The sequence below is a fragment of the Vulpes vulpes genome, chromosome 2 (genome assembly GCF_048418805.1).
Source record: "Vulpes vulpes isolate BD-2025 chromosome 2, VulVul3, whole genome shotgun sequence".
NCBI lineage: Eukaryota > Metazoa > Chordata > Mammalia > Carnivora > Canidae > Vulpes > Vulpes vulpes.
In genome coordinates, this window is record NC_132781.1 from 20,410,386 (window position 1) to 20,427,286 (window position 16,901).

Below are 16,901 nucleotides of genomic sequence, written 5' to 3' on the forward strand. Positions count from 1 at the left end.
CATGGGTCGAGAGATTGAGCCCAGTATTGGGCTCCCCACTCCATGGGAAGTCTGCTCGAGAATTCTCTCCCTCTGCCCCTCTTACCCCACTCTCTGTCTCTCTCTCTCTCAAATAAAATTTTTTTAAGATTTTATTTATTTATTCATGACAGACAGAGAGAGAGAGAGAGAGAGAGAGAGAGGCAGACACAGGCAGAGGGAGAAGCAGGCTCCATGTAGGGAACCCAACACAAGCCTTGATCCTGGGTCTCTAGGATCATGCCCCCAGGCTGAAGGCAGGCACTAAACAGCTGAACCACCGGGGCTGCCCTCAAATAAATAAATCTTAAACAAAACAAAACAAAACAAAACAGTTACAAAATTGAGGATGCCTCCTACAATTGATATTTTTATGAAGGATGCAACTAATACAGTAAAACAGAAAAAGGAATTGGGTTTAAATATTGGAAAGCTAGAGACAAAATTGTCATTATTTATAGATAGATAGGTCTTCCTATAAGATCCAAGAGAAATAAAAAAAATAAAAAAACTATTGACACTAAGAAGAGTTCAGAAAGATGATTGCATTCAAGATAAATATTTTAAGAATCTTATGTAGTTCTCTTATATAATAGCAACAGTAACCTGTTAGAAAATGTCAGGAAAGAAAAGATCTGATTCATAATAGTAAAAACACTTGTATGCAATATGCATATATTATTGGTATGTATGATAAAATGTCTGGAATGTTTTATACCTGATTCATCACAGTGGTTGGTTATAGGAGACTTTTTTTACTTTCTCTAAGTGGGTTTTATTTTCTTTACTATAATCAGAGACTTTTTTTTCTTCCCCCACTCCACTTTAAAAAATGTTTTTGATAAAATACACGTAACATAAAATTTACCATCTGAGCCTTTTTTTAAAGCTTTTCTTTATTTGAGAGAGAGAGGGAGAGAGCATGAGTGGGGGAGGGGAAGAGGTAGAGGGAGAGGGAGAAGTGAACAGGAACCTGATGCAGGGCTGGATCCCAGGACCCTGAGATCGTGACTGGAGCTGCAGGCAGATGCCTATCTACCTGAACCACCCAGTCGCCCCTATCTGAACCGTTTTTAAGTGTACAGGATAGTAGTGTTGAGTTCACTTACATTGTTCTACAATTCCTCTCCAGGACTCTTTTCATCTGACAAAACTAAAATCTATACCCATTAAACAACAGTTCTTTGTTCCCCTCTCACTGCAACCCCTGGCCACCACCACTCTACTTTCTGTCTCTGTGAATTTGGGACCTCATAGCAGTAGACTCATACACAGTTTGTATTTTTGTGCCTGGCTTCCTTCACTTACCGTAATTCCTTACTTACAGTCCATCCTTGTTGTAAATGAGTTGGAATTTCCTTCCTTTCAAAGGCTGAATAATACTCCACAGTATATAGACCACATTTTGTTTGTCCATTCATCTGTTGAGGGACACATGGGTGGTGTCCACCTTTTGGCTGTTGTAAATAATGCTGCTGTGAACATAAGAGTACTTTTTTTTTTTTTCTCTGATATGACAAAGATGTAGCCAGAACATAGAAGAAAGGACATGTAAGCCTAACTGAGGGAGTCAGGGCAGGTATCACAGAGAAAAGAGATTGTGTTTGAGCCAAGACTTAAGGCTGATTACATGTATACCCAGCTGATGAGGAGAGAGCACTCCAGGCAGAGAGAAGATCATGATCAGACCTGGAGACATTAACACATTTATTCTTGGGAAGGGTTGTGGAAAAATTCAGCATCTGGTTGGATAAGGAAAGGTCAAGGGCCATATTGTAAACACCTTTAGGTAGTCGTACCCATCGACTGGGCTTTGGAAAAGCGGTTTACCACAAGGGTTTGGGGGCCAGACTGCCTAGGTTTGAGCCTCATAGCTTTGCCACTTGCTGTGTAAACCTCAGGCAGTGGGAATGTTCCTCCATTGGGAATGATTATAGTACCTACTTTCTAGAACTAAATGAATCCATGCCTGTAAAATGCTTAAAACAGTACCTGACACATACGTGTGAAGTAAACGGCAACTTCCCTTAGCTGCTGCTGTCGCAGTCACTATCACCCGCATCATCAATGTCACCAAGACTGTAAGAAATGAAAACCCGCTGAAGAACTTTAAGTAGAGTGTTGATGTGCTCAGATATGGGCAAGGGGGAACAGATAACACTACTGTTGGAGGCACTGGAAACCAGGAGGTTATCAAAGAGTGGTCACCCATGCATGGGTTTTGGAGTTTTCTGTCATGGAGAACCTTTATATTTTCATCCTGTCCCATAAGATAAAAATACTCGATTTGAGCCAATGTGGGTACAGGCTCTAACTTTGTCATAAGAGGCAGGGGAGAGTAGATGCCCTACGGATGTTCCCAATCTTGTAGATACAGGGTTGGCAAACAGTACCGATGGCCCAAATCCAGCCTGTTATGCCTGTTTTTGTAAATGAAATTTTGGGGAATACAGCCACACCCATTTAGCAATACGTTGTCTGTGGTTGCTTTTATGCTGCGATGACAGGGCTGAGTATTTGCAGCAGAGACCGTATGACCCACAAAGCCAAAAATATTTACCATCTGACCTCTGCAGGAAAAATTTTCAGCCCTTGATCTAGAACTATGAATTGAATATTTGCGGCCTCAGCCTAGGCCTTGCTGTTATTTTCTCTGTTTACATCATCTGGCATATTCTTAAGTATCTTATGAGTAGAGCATCAGAGAGGAAGATGAGTAGATGTGATCCCTACTAACCAGGGCTCTCAGTCTAGTTGGGATGATAGATATACAAACAGTCAAAGTGAGAGAAACATAGAGGAAGATGTGAGTAATTTTGCCTACAGAAGTTGAGTAAGGTTTTACAGGAGAGCAAATAGTTGCACTGGGTTTGATTGAAGGTGAATGAGTTTAGGGGTGCTTGGGCAGAAGCACATGCCAAGCTGAGTGGACAGCTCGTGAGGAGGTAGAGTGTGAAAAACATGCTGTGTGTGTGGGAAGACTGAGTAGTTTGGGATAACTGCAACACAGGGAGGGAAGGCTTCATTTGTCATCAGATTGTGTGAAGCATCTGTCTGTGCTGGGTTGAGATGGATATACCTGGAAGCAGCGGGGAGCCAATAGTGTTTTATAAGGGTACTAGAGGCAGGCTTCCGTGGGTAGTATTTATTCCCCTTTACGTACAGTGCCAATTTAGAAATAGACCTGGCAGTCAAAAACAGACCAAAGTCTGAGCTGTATTGTTGTTGGTAAAACAAAACTGGAAAACATGATTTGGGCTGGCAACCCTTGGGGATCTCTGATGCCTGCCCCTATATTAGATCTTGGGGTGCAGAGATTGGGTTTGCAAAGCATCACATCCCCAGCCATCCATATTGGAGCTTCAAAGACCAGAGACTAATACTTACTGAACACAGAGCGCTAGGTCTCTAGAACTGCTTCTAGAAACCAGGCGCTCACTTCTGCCCTGAGTGTACCCTAGGAAGGCAGAGGTGGAGGAGAAGTACCAGCTAAAGTGCTGGGTTCTTCGAAGATCTGTGAGTGCAGAGTCTTTTTCCTAATCAGATGAGTCACTCCCCCTCTGAAGAGAATAAATAGGAGAGGAGGTTGCCTTCTCTAAATTTCTCAGGGAAGTTTGTGTTCTGTGGACTTGGTTGGGGACAATTGGAAAGGGGGAGAATGGGTCCCTGTAGAACTGGCATGTTTGGATCTATTTTGGTGACTCCTGGTATCAGTGTAGAAACCAGATTGGAAATGAGGATTAGAGGCAAAAAGGTCAATAGTTGGGGCTGAAGCTGAGCCGGGGCACTAGAGATCTGTTTGTGTAATTACAGAGCACAGAGCCAGGAGGATTTGGTGATTCAGTGTGAAGTCTGTCTCTGAGACAGAATTTCTAGTTTGGAAAACCGGGCCTATGATGTCTTTCCTGGACTCTCAATTCTGTTCCAGTGGTTGATACCTCAGTCCTATACCAACATACACTGTCTTGATTACTATAGCTTTTTTTTTTTTTTAAGATTTATTTATTTGAGAGAGCATGCACTCAAGCAGGTGGAGGGACAGAGGGTGAGGGAGAGAATCTCCAGCAGACTCCCCACTGAGCACAGAGCCTGATGTACCTTGATCCCACAACTCCGAGATAAGACTTGAGCCAAAATCAAGAGTTGGCCACCTAACCGACTGAGCCACCCAGGCTCCCCTATATGGTCTTTTTTTGGGGGGGTTCAAGTATCTTATTACTCTTTATTTTTAAGTTTTTATTGATTTATTCATTTTAAGTAATCTTTGTACCCAGCACGGGGCTCGAACTTACAACCCTGAGGTGAAGGCCTGCATGCTCCTCCAACTAAGGCAGCCACGTGCCCAGATATCCTATTATTTTGACAAAGTTTACCATGTTCACATTTCATGTGCTATTTGACCTTTTCAAGGTACCAGCTTCCCCTTCTCCTCTGAGGTATTTTCTCTTAATCTGGCATTTCACCTCTGGGACAGTGGCTTTTTTATTATGCCACAGAAATGTGTTGGACACCACCTACACTAAATAGGCATCCGAGATCTGCAGTCATAATTATTCTGAAAATTTAAAAAGATTTTATTTATTCGGGAGAGAAAGAGAGAGAGAGAGCGAGCATGAGTAGGAGGAGCGGCAAAGGCAGCAGGAAAGGGAGAAGCAGGCCTCCCGCTGAGCAGGAAGTCCAGTGTGGGGCTTGATCCCAGGATCCCAGGATCCCAGGATCATGATCTGAGCCAAATGCAGGCGCTTAAACAACTGAACCACCCAGATGTCCCTATTTTTCTGAATGTTTTTAACATACTTAGCCTAGAATGAGGTTTTTGAAGATAGGGACCATGTCTTAGCTCAACATGTGGTCTCCTAGTGCAACACAGAATGGCTTTCTAGAATGGCTTAACGTTAAAAAGGCAAGAGCAGAGGCAAGGTGTCGGGAGAGCCTCTGTGGCATCAACCTGACATTGCCCCACCACTACCTCTGTTTCCCTTTCCCTCCCAGTGGCAGCCACACCACAGCCAAAGAGGAAGGGCAGTGGGTGGGATGGCGACTGGACAGAGGGGGAGAGTATTTTTCTCCCTTTATTTCCCGCATTCTCATGTGTGCTGATTCCCTTCTCTGGCAGCAAGGGGGCCAGGCCAGCCACCCCACAGCCGCCGTGGTGACGGAGAAGCAACAGATGCTGGAGCAGCATCTTCAAGATGTTCGGAAGCGAGTACAGGTGAAGCAAGTCGTGGGCAGGAAGCCTTTCCTTGGGGACATTGCCTGTGGGTCCTGCGTGTGTCTTTTTTGAGGTTTTGGCTCCATTTTAATTCTCAGAAACTTTCTTTTCCCTCTTCCCAGGAAAATCTTTTTCACTTCTGCTTTTTTGTTTTGTTTTCTTTTGCTTTGGTTTGTTTTGTGTCTTTGTTTGAAACAGGATCTAGAACAGAAAATGAAAGTGGTCGAGAATCTCCAGGATGACTTTGATTTCAACTACAAAACCCTCAAGAGTCAAGGAGGCAAGTGAATAATATTGGAGACATTAAAATCCACTGTAGAAAGTGAGCCTGTTCCCTGAGTTTCAGGACTTACCGGATCTGGCATCTGTTTAGACATGGTGCTGGGGGTGGAGGTGACACACAGGGGTATGGGGGTTGGGTGGGGTGGGAGGTGGCTACTAGCGCTTCGGGGAGCACCATGGTTAAGGATACAAGTATTCCATCAGGCCAAGGAGGTTTTCCTTCGTCCACAGACATGCAGGATCTGAATGGAAACAACCAGTCGGTGACCAGACAGAAGATGCAGCAGTTGGAGCAGATGCTCACTGCACTGGACCAGATGCGGCGGGTAAGAGCACTGTTACCGCCCCTCCCCCTTTGTGCCGCCCCCCCCCCCAACCTGTATGGCATCTTGTGGCAGAACTTGCCTGGTTTCTAATAAATTCCTTCTCTGGAATTGACTAGAGTGTGGTTAGGGATGGTCTGAGAAAATGTTTTCTGACTTTATTTGGGTTTCCAACCAGAGCATCGTGAGTGAGTTAGCGGGGCTGTTGTCAACTATGGAGTACGTGCAGAAAACTCTCACCGATGAAGAGCTGGCTGATTGGAAGAGGCGGCAACAGATTGCGTGCATTGGAGGCCCCCCCAACATCTGCCTAGATCGCCTAGAAAACTGGTAAAAGATGACAGAGAAGTGCCTCCTTTCTTTCTAGAAAGCTGTGCTATAAAAACATGGTCATAACTGCAGGCTCAGGAGTTGGGTGCCATCTCACAGGTGCAGCTTTCATGTCCTCAAATTAAGTCTGAGAGTTAAAATCTGAAGAGTTTTACTTTATTTGGGCCAAATTTATTTTTTACTTTTATTTTTATTTTTTTAAAGATTTTTATTTTATTTATTTGACACAGAGAGAGAGCCAGAGAGTACAAGTATGGGGAACAACAGAGGGAGAAGGAGAAGCAGATTCCCTGTAGAGCAGGGAGCCTGATGCAGGGCTCGATCTCAGGACTCTGGGATCATGGCCTGAGCCCAAGGCAGCCACTTAACTTACTGAGCCACCCAGCCACCCCATTTGAGCCATTTTAAAATAAAAATTTGCTTATGTTGCTATATCTTAACTATGTTTTTATTTAATAATTTCTTTATTAGAGAGAGTGAGAGAGTATGTGGAGGGAGGGGCAGAGGAGGAGAGGGAGGAAGGGAGAGAATCTGAAGGAGATCCTGCACTGAGTGCAGAGCCCCTTGCCAGTGAGATCATGATCTGAGCCAAAACCAAGAGTTGGTCATCCAACCAACTGAGCTACCCAGTTGCCCCTGTTTTATTTAATATTTTAAATAAAACTTTTGGCTTAGGGATCCCTGGGTGGCTCAGCGGTTTGGCGCCTGCCTTTGACCCAGGGTCCCACGTCGGGCTCCCGGCATGGAGCCTGCTTCTCCCTCTAGCTGTGTCTCTGCCTCTCTCTCTCTCTGTCTATCATGAATAAATAAAAAATAAAAATAAATAAAAATAAAACCTTTTGGCTTAACTATGTAGCACAGACCAAAGTTTGAATTTTAGTTACTCTAATAATCTAAAATGACACATACTGTCTATAAGGGAAACCACTTCATACACAGGAAATTATTAAAGAGAAGAAGAGCCTTTTAAAAACCGATCATTGGGGATCCCTGGGTGGCTCAGCAGTTTAGTGCCTGCCTTTGGCCCAGGGTGTGATCCCGGATTCCCGGGTTTGACTCCCACATCGGGCTCCTTGCATGGAGCCTGCTTCTCCCTCTGTCTGTGTCTCTGCCTCTCTCTGTGTGTGTCTGTCATGAATAAATAAATAAAATCTTCTAAAAATAAAAGGTAAATAAAAAAAAAATAAAAACCAATCATTCAGGGATAACTGGGTGGCAGTTAAAGATCTGCCTTTAGCTCAGGTCATGATTCTAGGATCCTGGGATCGGGTTCTGCTTTTCCCTCTCCTTCTGCCACTCCCCCTGCTTGTGTTCTCTTTCTCGCTCTATCAAATAAATAAATGAAAACTTTAAAAAAATAAAAATAAATAAAAACCAATTGTTCAGAGATACCTACAGCTAAAATTTCAATGGCCATCCCTCTAGCCATCTGTTATTGAACATATATCCATAAAGATAGTCATCTCTAGGGGCAACTGAGTGACTTTGTTGGTTAAGCGTCAACTCTTGATTTTGTTTCAGGTCCTGATCCTCAGGGTCGTAAGACTGAGCCCTGTGTTGGGCTGTGCCTTCAGTATAGAGTCTGCTTGTCCCTCTTTCTCTGGCCCCCACCCCTACCCCCAATGCACATTCTCTCTCTCAAATTAATAAGTTAAATCTTTAAAAAAAGAAAAAAAAGATGGTCATCTCTACATTGTCACATCAGTGAAATCATTCTTTTTTTTTTTTTTTTAGTGGACTCATTCTTTGTCTGCTCTTTTGCTTTCATTTATGCAGCAGATCTTTAGTGAGCATCCAGATGTGCAAGGCCCAGCAATGTGCATGATGCATGGGCTTGAACTATGAGAAATTTGACATAAAGGGGCACCTAGAGACTTAGAGCATGACATTGGAAATTTAGGATAGCCCTACATGAGAAAGCCTGTTTGTTCATATCCTCACTAACCCTGAATTTTGTTAATTCACTTAAAGCAGTGTTAAGTGTTTTCTGGTCAGGGACCCAGAAAGCTTAAGTTCTGGCAATGGGAGAATGTAAGTGGCAAAAGAGAGTTGGGGAGCCCAGAAATCTCAGCAGCTGTCCTGTTCCTCCTCATGCTCCACACCCCCCCACATCTCTGGCCTTCTCTCTTCAAGGTCTTTTAGTGTTTATTAATCATGCGCTTCAACCTCTTCTGTCATGCAAGGGGACACAAAGACCTGTGCTGGCAAAGGGACGTGGCCAGGGTTACACAGATAGTAAGTGACAGAGCTAACTCAAGCCCATCCTCTTGGGATGTCTAATTGCCTACATTTCCCACATTTTGGTACAAGGATGGGTTAGGATAAAGGCAGTACCACATTTCATATTTAATGTTCTCCATACCTGGGTTTGAATGCTTGTCACTTTCTTTTTTTTTTTTTTTAAGATTTTATTTATTTTAAGAGAGAGGGGGAGAGAGAGAGAGAGAACATAATCGAGGGGGAAGGGCAGAGGGAGAGGGAGAAGCAGGCTCCCCGCTGAGCAGGAAGCTCCACCCTGGGCTCAATCCCAGGACTCTGAGATCATGACCTGAGCCAAAGACAGATGCTTAATGTCACTTTCTGATGATTATTCTATTCCTGCTTCTTAGGGATATAAGTTTTAACACTTCTTCCTCTATCCCAGCTCTCTTTGAAATGTTAAATTTTAAGAAGGAACTGTTAAAATGCAAAATCCCTATTTCTTATATTTATTTATTTATTTACTTACGTACTTACTTACATAAGCGCTGCACCCAACATGGGGCTTGAACTTATAACCCCGAGATCAGACGGCACATGCTTTACCAACTGAGCCAGCCAGGTGCCCCCCATTTTTTTATTTGATATTGCTGAATGATACACTCACAAGTGATAAATGTTACGTTATACCACAATAATAAAAAAAAAATCCCCCTTTCTTACCCGAAGGGACTGCATGGTGGTGTTTATATCTGTGGGCTTCCCTTCCCCTTCTCCAGCTCACCAGTGTGCACTCACTTAGTAACTGGTAGCTTTCTCATTTTATTGGCAGGATAACCTCATTAGCAGAGTCACAACTTCAGACCCGCCAACAAATTAAGAAACTGGAGGAGTTACAACAAAAAGTGTCCTATAAAGGGGATCCCATCGTCCAGCACCGGCCAATGCTAGAGGAGAGGATTGTAGAGCTGTTTAGGAACTTAATGAAAAGGTAACTTCGAATTCCGGTTCCTTTCCCTCATTGCTCCCCACCCCACCACCTCCTTTGCTTTGAGGCGTAGAACAAAAACCAGTTCACTGCAGAGTGTGTATGTGGACTGCTGTCCTCTTTGCCTTTCAGTGCCTTTGTGGTTGAGCGGCAGCCCTGCATGCCCATGCATCCTGACCGGCCGTTAGTCATCAAGACTGGCGTCCAGTTCACTACCAAAGTCAGGTGGGCCCCATATTTCCTCTTTTGGTAGATATTTTATTTTTTAAATAAATGTTATTTATTTATTTATTCATGAGAGACACACAGAGAGAGGCAGAGACATAGGCAGAGAGAGAAGCAGGATCCATGCAGGGAGCCTAATGTGGGACTTGACCCTGGGACTTCTGGGATCATGCCCTAGTCTGAAGGCAGACGCTCAACCACTGAGCCACCCAGGTGTCCCTGGTGGATATTTTATTGAGAGATGTTCTTAGGATGAGAGCTGAGTTGATGGCCAGAGTTTTCTTTCTAGGCCTCACGGGTGGTAGTATAGTGGGTATGGAATTTGCTGGCATAATATCGTATCAATTTGCTTCTTAATTCTCCTGTCAAAAGCTAAGGAATGATTACCTCTTTTTGAAGTTACATGAATATATTCCTACAATTTCAGGCCTATAGTCTTGGGCCATTGTGTCTCCTTCATCCCTGCAACAGAGGCACAATAATCCTGGTTATGTTCTATCCTTGGTGCCTACTTTTCCCTAAGAATTTTAGGGGAAAGAGTAAGGTATCGAGATATAGAAGCTAAGAGGCCATAGAGCAGGTGGGTGGTGGGCCTGCAGGGTGGGGTGTGACTTTCACACCCAAGTCAGGACAGGTATATTGGGGTTTGGTCTTCTGCAGTGAAATTTCCCTCTTCAGAAACTGGGTGTTAGGTTTCAGGCTTAACAGAAAGCATACCAGCTGCAGAGCGCGTGTTCCTGTAATAATTCTCATGAAACGACTTTCATTATCCTTTTGTAAATCTCATACAACTTTGTCCAAGTTTGTGGTTTTTACGCTTTCTATCAGTAACAATGGGGCTGAAGGGGTGATACTCAGTGTAAGGTCAAAGATGGCACTAGTAGGAAGAGGAATCTGGGATTGTGTTTTATTCACCTTTTAGAAATGAAGGGTTATGAATTCTGTATTCCTTTGAGTAGGAGTTAATGGTGTAGCCTATTGACTTGTTTTTAAAACTGATATATTTTTTTCTTTACTCAAAAACTTTCCCTCCCACTTTCTTTTGAAATAGATTGCTGGTCAAATTCCCGGAGTTAAATTATCAGCTTAAAATTAAAGTGTGCATTGACAAGTAAGTACTCTGTATGTTATCTTTTTTTTTTTCTTTTTTCAAATGAGAGACAGAAATGAGAACTTGGATAATTATCATGTGAACTTAGAGGCTTTATCTCCATTTGGGGATCTTCATTTTTTGAATAGAAGTTTTCAAAAGTCTTGCAGTTCATTGTCATTTGCATGCCTGAACAAAAAACCACAAAGCTGGTGGTACAGATATGAGTTGTGATTGCTATTGTGACTCTGGGTCCTCCTTTTTCTTTAATTTTTTACCTGCAGACTTTTATTATAAAGATGTTGATCCTTCTTGAGAAGGTTAATGTGGCATAAGCAAAATGCGTATAGAATTTCTTAAACTCTTGACTTGCTCTTCAAGCTGTATCTTAGATGAGAAAAATAGCCAAACATTGTTTGTTTTTTTAAAGGATTTATTTATTTATTTATTTATTTATTTATTTATTTATTTATTTATTATGGTAAAAAATTTAACATAAAATTTACCATTTTAATCATTTATAAGTGTATAGTGTTACATAAATTCACATTGTTGTGCAACAGATCTCCAGAACTTCATCTTGCAACATGGAAACTTTCCAACCATTAAATAACAAATTCCCGTTTCCCTGTCCTCCCAGCCCCTAGCAACCACCATTCCACTTTCAAAAAATATTTTTAATGAATAAAGATAAATAGGAGTGGTGTAGGAAGATGCCTTGCCAGATATTAAAATGTATCACATTTAAATTCAGTTACTAAAATGTAAATTCAGTTACTAAATGAGTGTGTTACTAGGGCAGGAATAAATTGATTGATCATTAAAACAAAACCTTATGTCCAGAAATAGACTTCATATTTATAGAAAGAATTAATATACGTTTAAAATGATATCTCAAATCACTGAATAAAGGATGGATTATTCAGGAATTAATTATGGGAAAACCTGATACTGAGGGAGAGGTGGAGGATTTGAATGATAAATTAATGTTTTACTTTTTGTTGTCCATCAGATGTATTTATATGTTTAATGATCTTAAAAGCATAGGTGAATGTGTAATATAATGATGGTAAAATCGCAAAATGGTGAGACCACTTTGGAAAAGACTTTGGCAGTTTCCTACGAAGTTAAACATGTATCTACCCTGTGAGCTTACTATTCTATTCCTAGGTATTAACCCAAGAGAAGTGAAAGCATATGTCCACACAAAGGGCTATATACAAATGTCCGTTAATAGGTGAATGAATTTTAAAAATGATTCTTGAAAAAATAGGTGAATGAATAAACAGTTTGTGGCATTTGTATAAACATACACTAACCATACCACTGGAGCTTCATGATTTGTGGTATATCTATAAATGGAATATCATTTACCGATAAAGAGGAATGAGCTACTGACAATTGCCACACATAAGAAATCTCAAAATAATTACACTGAATGAAAGAAGCCAAACCAAGAAAAGTGTACATACTTTGGTTTCCATTTCTATAGAATTCTAGAAATGCAAATGAATCTATAGTGATTGAAAATAGATCAGTGGTTACCTGGGGACAGGTGGATGGAGTGTGGGATTTGGGAATGGATTACAAATGGACTTGGGGAAACTTTGGTGATGATGGATATGTTCAATATCTTGTTTAGGCTGATGATTTCACAGGTATTTATAGCACGTATAGATATGTCAGACCTTATCCAAATACATTTTCAATAGTGCACTTTATTATTCATCATTTATGTATCAAAGCTGTAATACAAAAATTTTTTTTTCTAAAAAGGAAATCTAAGGGTGCCTGGGTGGCTCAGTCAGTTAGGCTTCTACCTTCAGCTTGGATCATGATCCCGGGGTCCTGGGATCAAGCCCCATGTGGGGCCCCTTGCTCAGTAGAGGGTCTGCTTTCCCTCTGCCTGCTTGTGTTCTCTCTCTCTCTCTCTGTTAAATAAATGATTAAAATATTTTTTTAATAAAATAAAAAGGAGATCTAGGTTGAAAATGAGGGGAATTTCCTGGTAAAAGGACTCTTAAGTTTTAAAATGTGATATAGGGAAAGATACCTTCTAAATGGTTTAAAATTTGATCTATTTTATTTATTTTATTTATTTGAGAGAATGAGCAAAAGAGAGTGACAGAGAGTACAAGCAGGGGGAGCAGCAGAGGGAGAGGGAGAAGCAAGCTCAATCCCAGCAGGGCTCAATCCCAGGACCCTGGAATCATGACCTGAGCCGAAGGCAGATACTTAACCAACTGAGCCACTCAGGCACCCCAAAATTTGATCAGTTTTAATCTGTAAGCCCACATGAAATGTTTTATTTAATAAATGTGTAGATATATTAGTACATATATAGCAATGGATAAGCACTTTTAAAACTACTAAAATAACAAAAAGAAGAAAGGAAAAAAAAGAAAGGAAAAGACTGAAAAATGTGACTATATAAAAAAATATAGGGACGCCTGAGTGGCTTAGCGTTTGCGCATCTACCTTTAGCTCAGGGTGTGATTCCGGAGACCCGGGATTGAGTCCCACATGGAGCTCCCTGCATGGAGCCTGTTTCTCCCTCTGCCCGTGTCTCTGCCTCTCTCTGTGTGTGTCTCTCATGAATAAATAAATAAAATCTTTTTAAAAAAAACCTATATATTCAAACACATAGAGCTGAAAGATGGTGGATGTAGTGGGAGGACTATTTCCAGCTAACATGAAATGGGATGATCTGAGTTGTGGGTAATAGTAAACCTTTACAGAAAACCCAGTGTGGCTTAATTAATAAGGAAATTTGCAGCCCAGTGTAACTGGAAATGCAGAGTTAGGGCAAGTTCCTGACGGTGAGATTAGTGACTCACTTATGTCACCCAGGACCCAGAAACTTCCGTCTGCCTTCTCTGCCATCATAAGTATCACCAGCTTTGTAAGGTTCCCTTCTGAGTTGCAGTATGGTTGCTTGTAGTAGTTAAGAATCCATGCTTCCTTGCTCATGTTCAGTTGAAGCTATGGAAAGTAAATCCACCCTGGGTTGTAATTCCTTCCCAGTCTACATGAGACAGGGTAGGCACGTCCTCACCCGAGGACCACTGCACTGTAGACATGCTGTGATCTGATATGCTTAATGATCAGGATCCCTGGAAGTGGGGATGGCAAGGATACTTGAGCAGAACCAAGGGTCTATTGCGAAGGAGTTGACGCCAGGTAGGTATGTAGAGGGTTGTCGTATTTCATATATGAAATGTAGTTGAATTGTTTACAGAAATTCCTGGGAGAACAGTGATTTTTCCGGCAAAGTAAATTATAGGTATTCAAAGTAGACTTTTTGAAGAAACACGGAGCTAGTTTTATTAACACCAGTTTATATTCTTAACAGAGACTCCGGGGATGTCGCCGCTCTCAGAGGGTAAGTTCAGCCCAGAGGCTTCCTTTTGATCTATTTAATCTAACTCTGTCCTCTGGCTACTCAGTCACCTATGTGGTTGGTTTTTCTCCTGTGATTCAGATCTCGGAAATTTAACATTCTGGGCACAAACACAAAAGTGATGAACATGGAAGAGTCCAACAACGGCAGCCTGTCTGCAGAATTCAAACACCTGGTATGAGGCAGAAGCCTGGATCCTGGTCTCCAAGGGCCTCTGGCAGAGGGAGAGGGTGGTAGTGGAGAGCCTCACATGACTCAGGTGCTCTGCTTTTCTTACAGACCCTGAGAGAGCAAAGATGTGGTAACGGGGGCCGAGCCAACTGTGATGTAAGTTTTCTTGGGAATGAAAGCCAACTGGGAGGGTTTTCTTTGATGGAAAGAGAACAGGCGCCTTCTTATTGCCCAGAATTGGAGATACTGACCCATGGTGAAGCTGTAGTCATACAGAAAAATCATCACAGGTCAAAATAACATAGTCAGAAGTCACATCTGCTCTGGAGTTCTCCAGCTTAGAGCATTTCCTTGAGTGTCTCAGGAGTTGGCGGGAGTTGGCTCATCTTTAAGGAGTGGAAAGTCCCTGGCTGACTTACCCACACCCATTTAATAGAAAAGAAGCTTTCCACCTTGCCTGGGGCTTTCCAAATTCCCCTTCCAACTTCTGCCAGTGGAGGCTGCTTGGCTCCATTTTTTAGTGACCTGTTTTTCTCACTGAGGTGGCATAGAAGGTTGTAATAGATCAGAGTTAAACATCTAAGAAAAAGAAAAAGAATCAAACTGGTCCCCCTATTTCTCTTATTGTCTTCCTCCCTTGGATTCAGGTTATTGGATTCTTAGTGTCAAGAATAAACTTTTAAAAAAAGAAATAGGTAAATGTGACCAGGAACTAGTTTTTAATCTTTTTAAAATCTTTTTAAAAGATTCCAGCAAAGTAAATTATAGGTATTCAAAGTAGACTTTTTGAAGAAACACGGAGCCAGTTTTATTAACACCAGTTTATATTCTTAACAGAGACTCTGTTCTTTTTCTTTTCTTTTTTTTTTTTATATTTTATTTATTTATTTGAGAGAGAGAGAGAGAGAGGCAGAGACACAGGCAGAGGGAGAAGCAGGCTCCATGCAGGGAGCCCGACGTGGGACTGGATCCTGGGTTTCCAGGATCACACCCCAGGCTTCAGGAGGCGCTAAACCGCTGCACCACCAGGGCTGCCCCCCTGTTCTTTTTCTGATGTTTATGCCCTGGGCCATTTTTCCCTCCTCTCTAAAATATAGAAGACCTTAAAAAAAAAAGTGAATTTATAGTACTTGACTATAAAGAGTGATCTATGTGCAACAACATAGAACAATGTATGTAGCATATTTGTTTAGAAAAAGCAAGATGCAGGCACCTGGCTGGCTCAGTGGGTAGAGCATGAAACTCTTTTTTTTTTTTTTTTTTTTTAGCATGAAACTCTTGATCTCAGGATTGTGAGTTCAAGCCCCACACTGTGTGTGGAACCCACTTAAAAGAAAAAAAGAAAAAACAAGATGCAAGATAATTTGAGTAGTATATTGGTGTATCTGTTTAAAAAGTATGCTATACTTTTTTTTTTGTCTATTCATGTGTGCATCACAAAGTTCTCAAGGAACTTTGTATACTGAACAGTGTTTATGTATTTATAATGCTGTTAGTATCCAAGACTACTCTATTCTATCTCTGTAATATCTGCCTGTATATTATTTTTATAGTGTAAAAAAAGTGTTTTAAAAATGAATTGGAAAAAAATGAATTGGAATTGTGTTTCTGAGAATTTACTGGAAGTCTTAGTGAAAATTAGGTTTCTATATTGCTGGTGGGAGTATAAATTGTCACTTCAGAAAACAATTTGGTATTGTAACAAATGAACATAACCTATAAACCAGCAATGCCACTCCCAGGGTGTTTTTTTTTTTTTTTTAAGATTTTATTTATTTATTCATGAGAGACAGAGAAAGGCAGAGATACAGGCAGAGGGAGAAGCAGGCTCCATGCAGGGAGCCCAATGCAGGACTCGATCCCAGGACTCCAGGATCACGCCCAGGGCCAAAGGCAGGCACTAAACCGCTGAGCCACCCAGGGATCCCTCCAGGGTTTAACATTAGAGAAATCTTTGCACATATGTACTAGGAGACATGTACGAGATGTCACAGCAGCCTGATGGTAGGTCCTAAATATAAACCATCATCACCACTAGAGTAGCTAAAGGATTTGCGGTAGAGCCATATGATGAAATACTGTTGAGCTGTGAAAATGAATTACCAGCATATTCACACAACCATGGACACAAAAAGTGAGGTATGCAAAAGTGAGTCACTAACACATAGTTTGTTTCCATATGTAGAAGATTCACAAACATCTAAAACTAAACAATGTATACATTATGTAGAGATATAAATATGGTAAAGCCATAAAGAAAAGCTAGGAAAAAGGGGCTCCTGGGTGGCTCACTTGGTTAAGCATCTGCCTTTGGCTCAGGTCATGATCCCAGGGAACTGGAATCTAGCCCTGGGTCAGGTTGCCCACTCAGTGGGTAGCCTTCTTCTTTCTCCCTCTTCCCCTGCTCATGCTTTCTGTCTCACTTCCTCATTCTCTCTCTCAAATAAAAAAATTTTTTGAAAGGAAGGAAGGAAGATAGGCAGACAGGCAAAGCAAAGCTAAGCTAGGAAATGATAAACCCCAAAGACAAAATAGCAGTTACATCTAAGGGAGGAGGGACAAGGATGGGAAATGCACCCTGGGAATCTCAGTAGTAATGATCTTTTCCTTAAACTGGATCATGGGTACAGGTGTGCATTGTTTTGTCCTGTTGTTTTTTTTTT

The 16,901-nt window shown here is 41.6% G+C and overlaps 1 protein-coding gene across 12 annotated transcripts in view; it reads left to right on the forward strand.

Annotated features, from left to right (window-relative positions):
• Positions 1–16,901, forward strand: part of STAT3 (signal transducer and activator of transcription 3) — a 72,920-nt gene that overhangs the window by 45,467 nt on the left and 10,552 nt on the right. For all 12 annotated transcript variants that reach the window (XM_025986991.2, XM_025986994.2, XM_025986993.2 and 9 more), the window contains 10 exons: positions 5,135–5,230; positions 5,429–5,510; positions 5,744–5,838; positions 6,014–6,165; positions 9,197–9,355; positions 9,485–9,577; positions 10,629–10,688; positions 14,020–14,049; positions 14,149–14,242; positions 14,347–14,394. In XM_025986991.2, the coding sequence (XP_025842776.1) occupies positions 5,135–5,230; positions 5,429–5,510; positions 5,744–5,838; positions 6,014–6,165; positions 9,197–9,355; positions 9,485–9,577; positions 10,629–10,688; positions 14,020–14,049; positions 14,149–14,242; positions 14,347–14,394 (909 nt within the window). The remainder of the gene's footprint in view (positions 1–5,134; positions 5,231–5,428; positions 5,511–5,743; positions 5,839–6,013; positions 6,166–9,196; positions 9,356–9,484; positions 9,578–10,628; positions 10,689–14,019; positions 14,050–14,148; positions 14,243–14,346; positions 14,395–16,901) is intronic.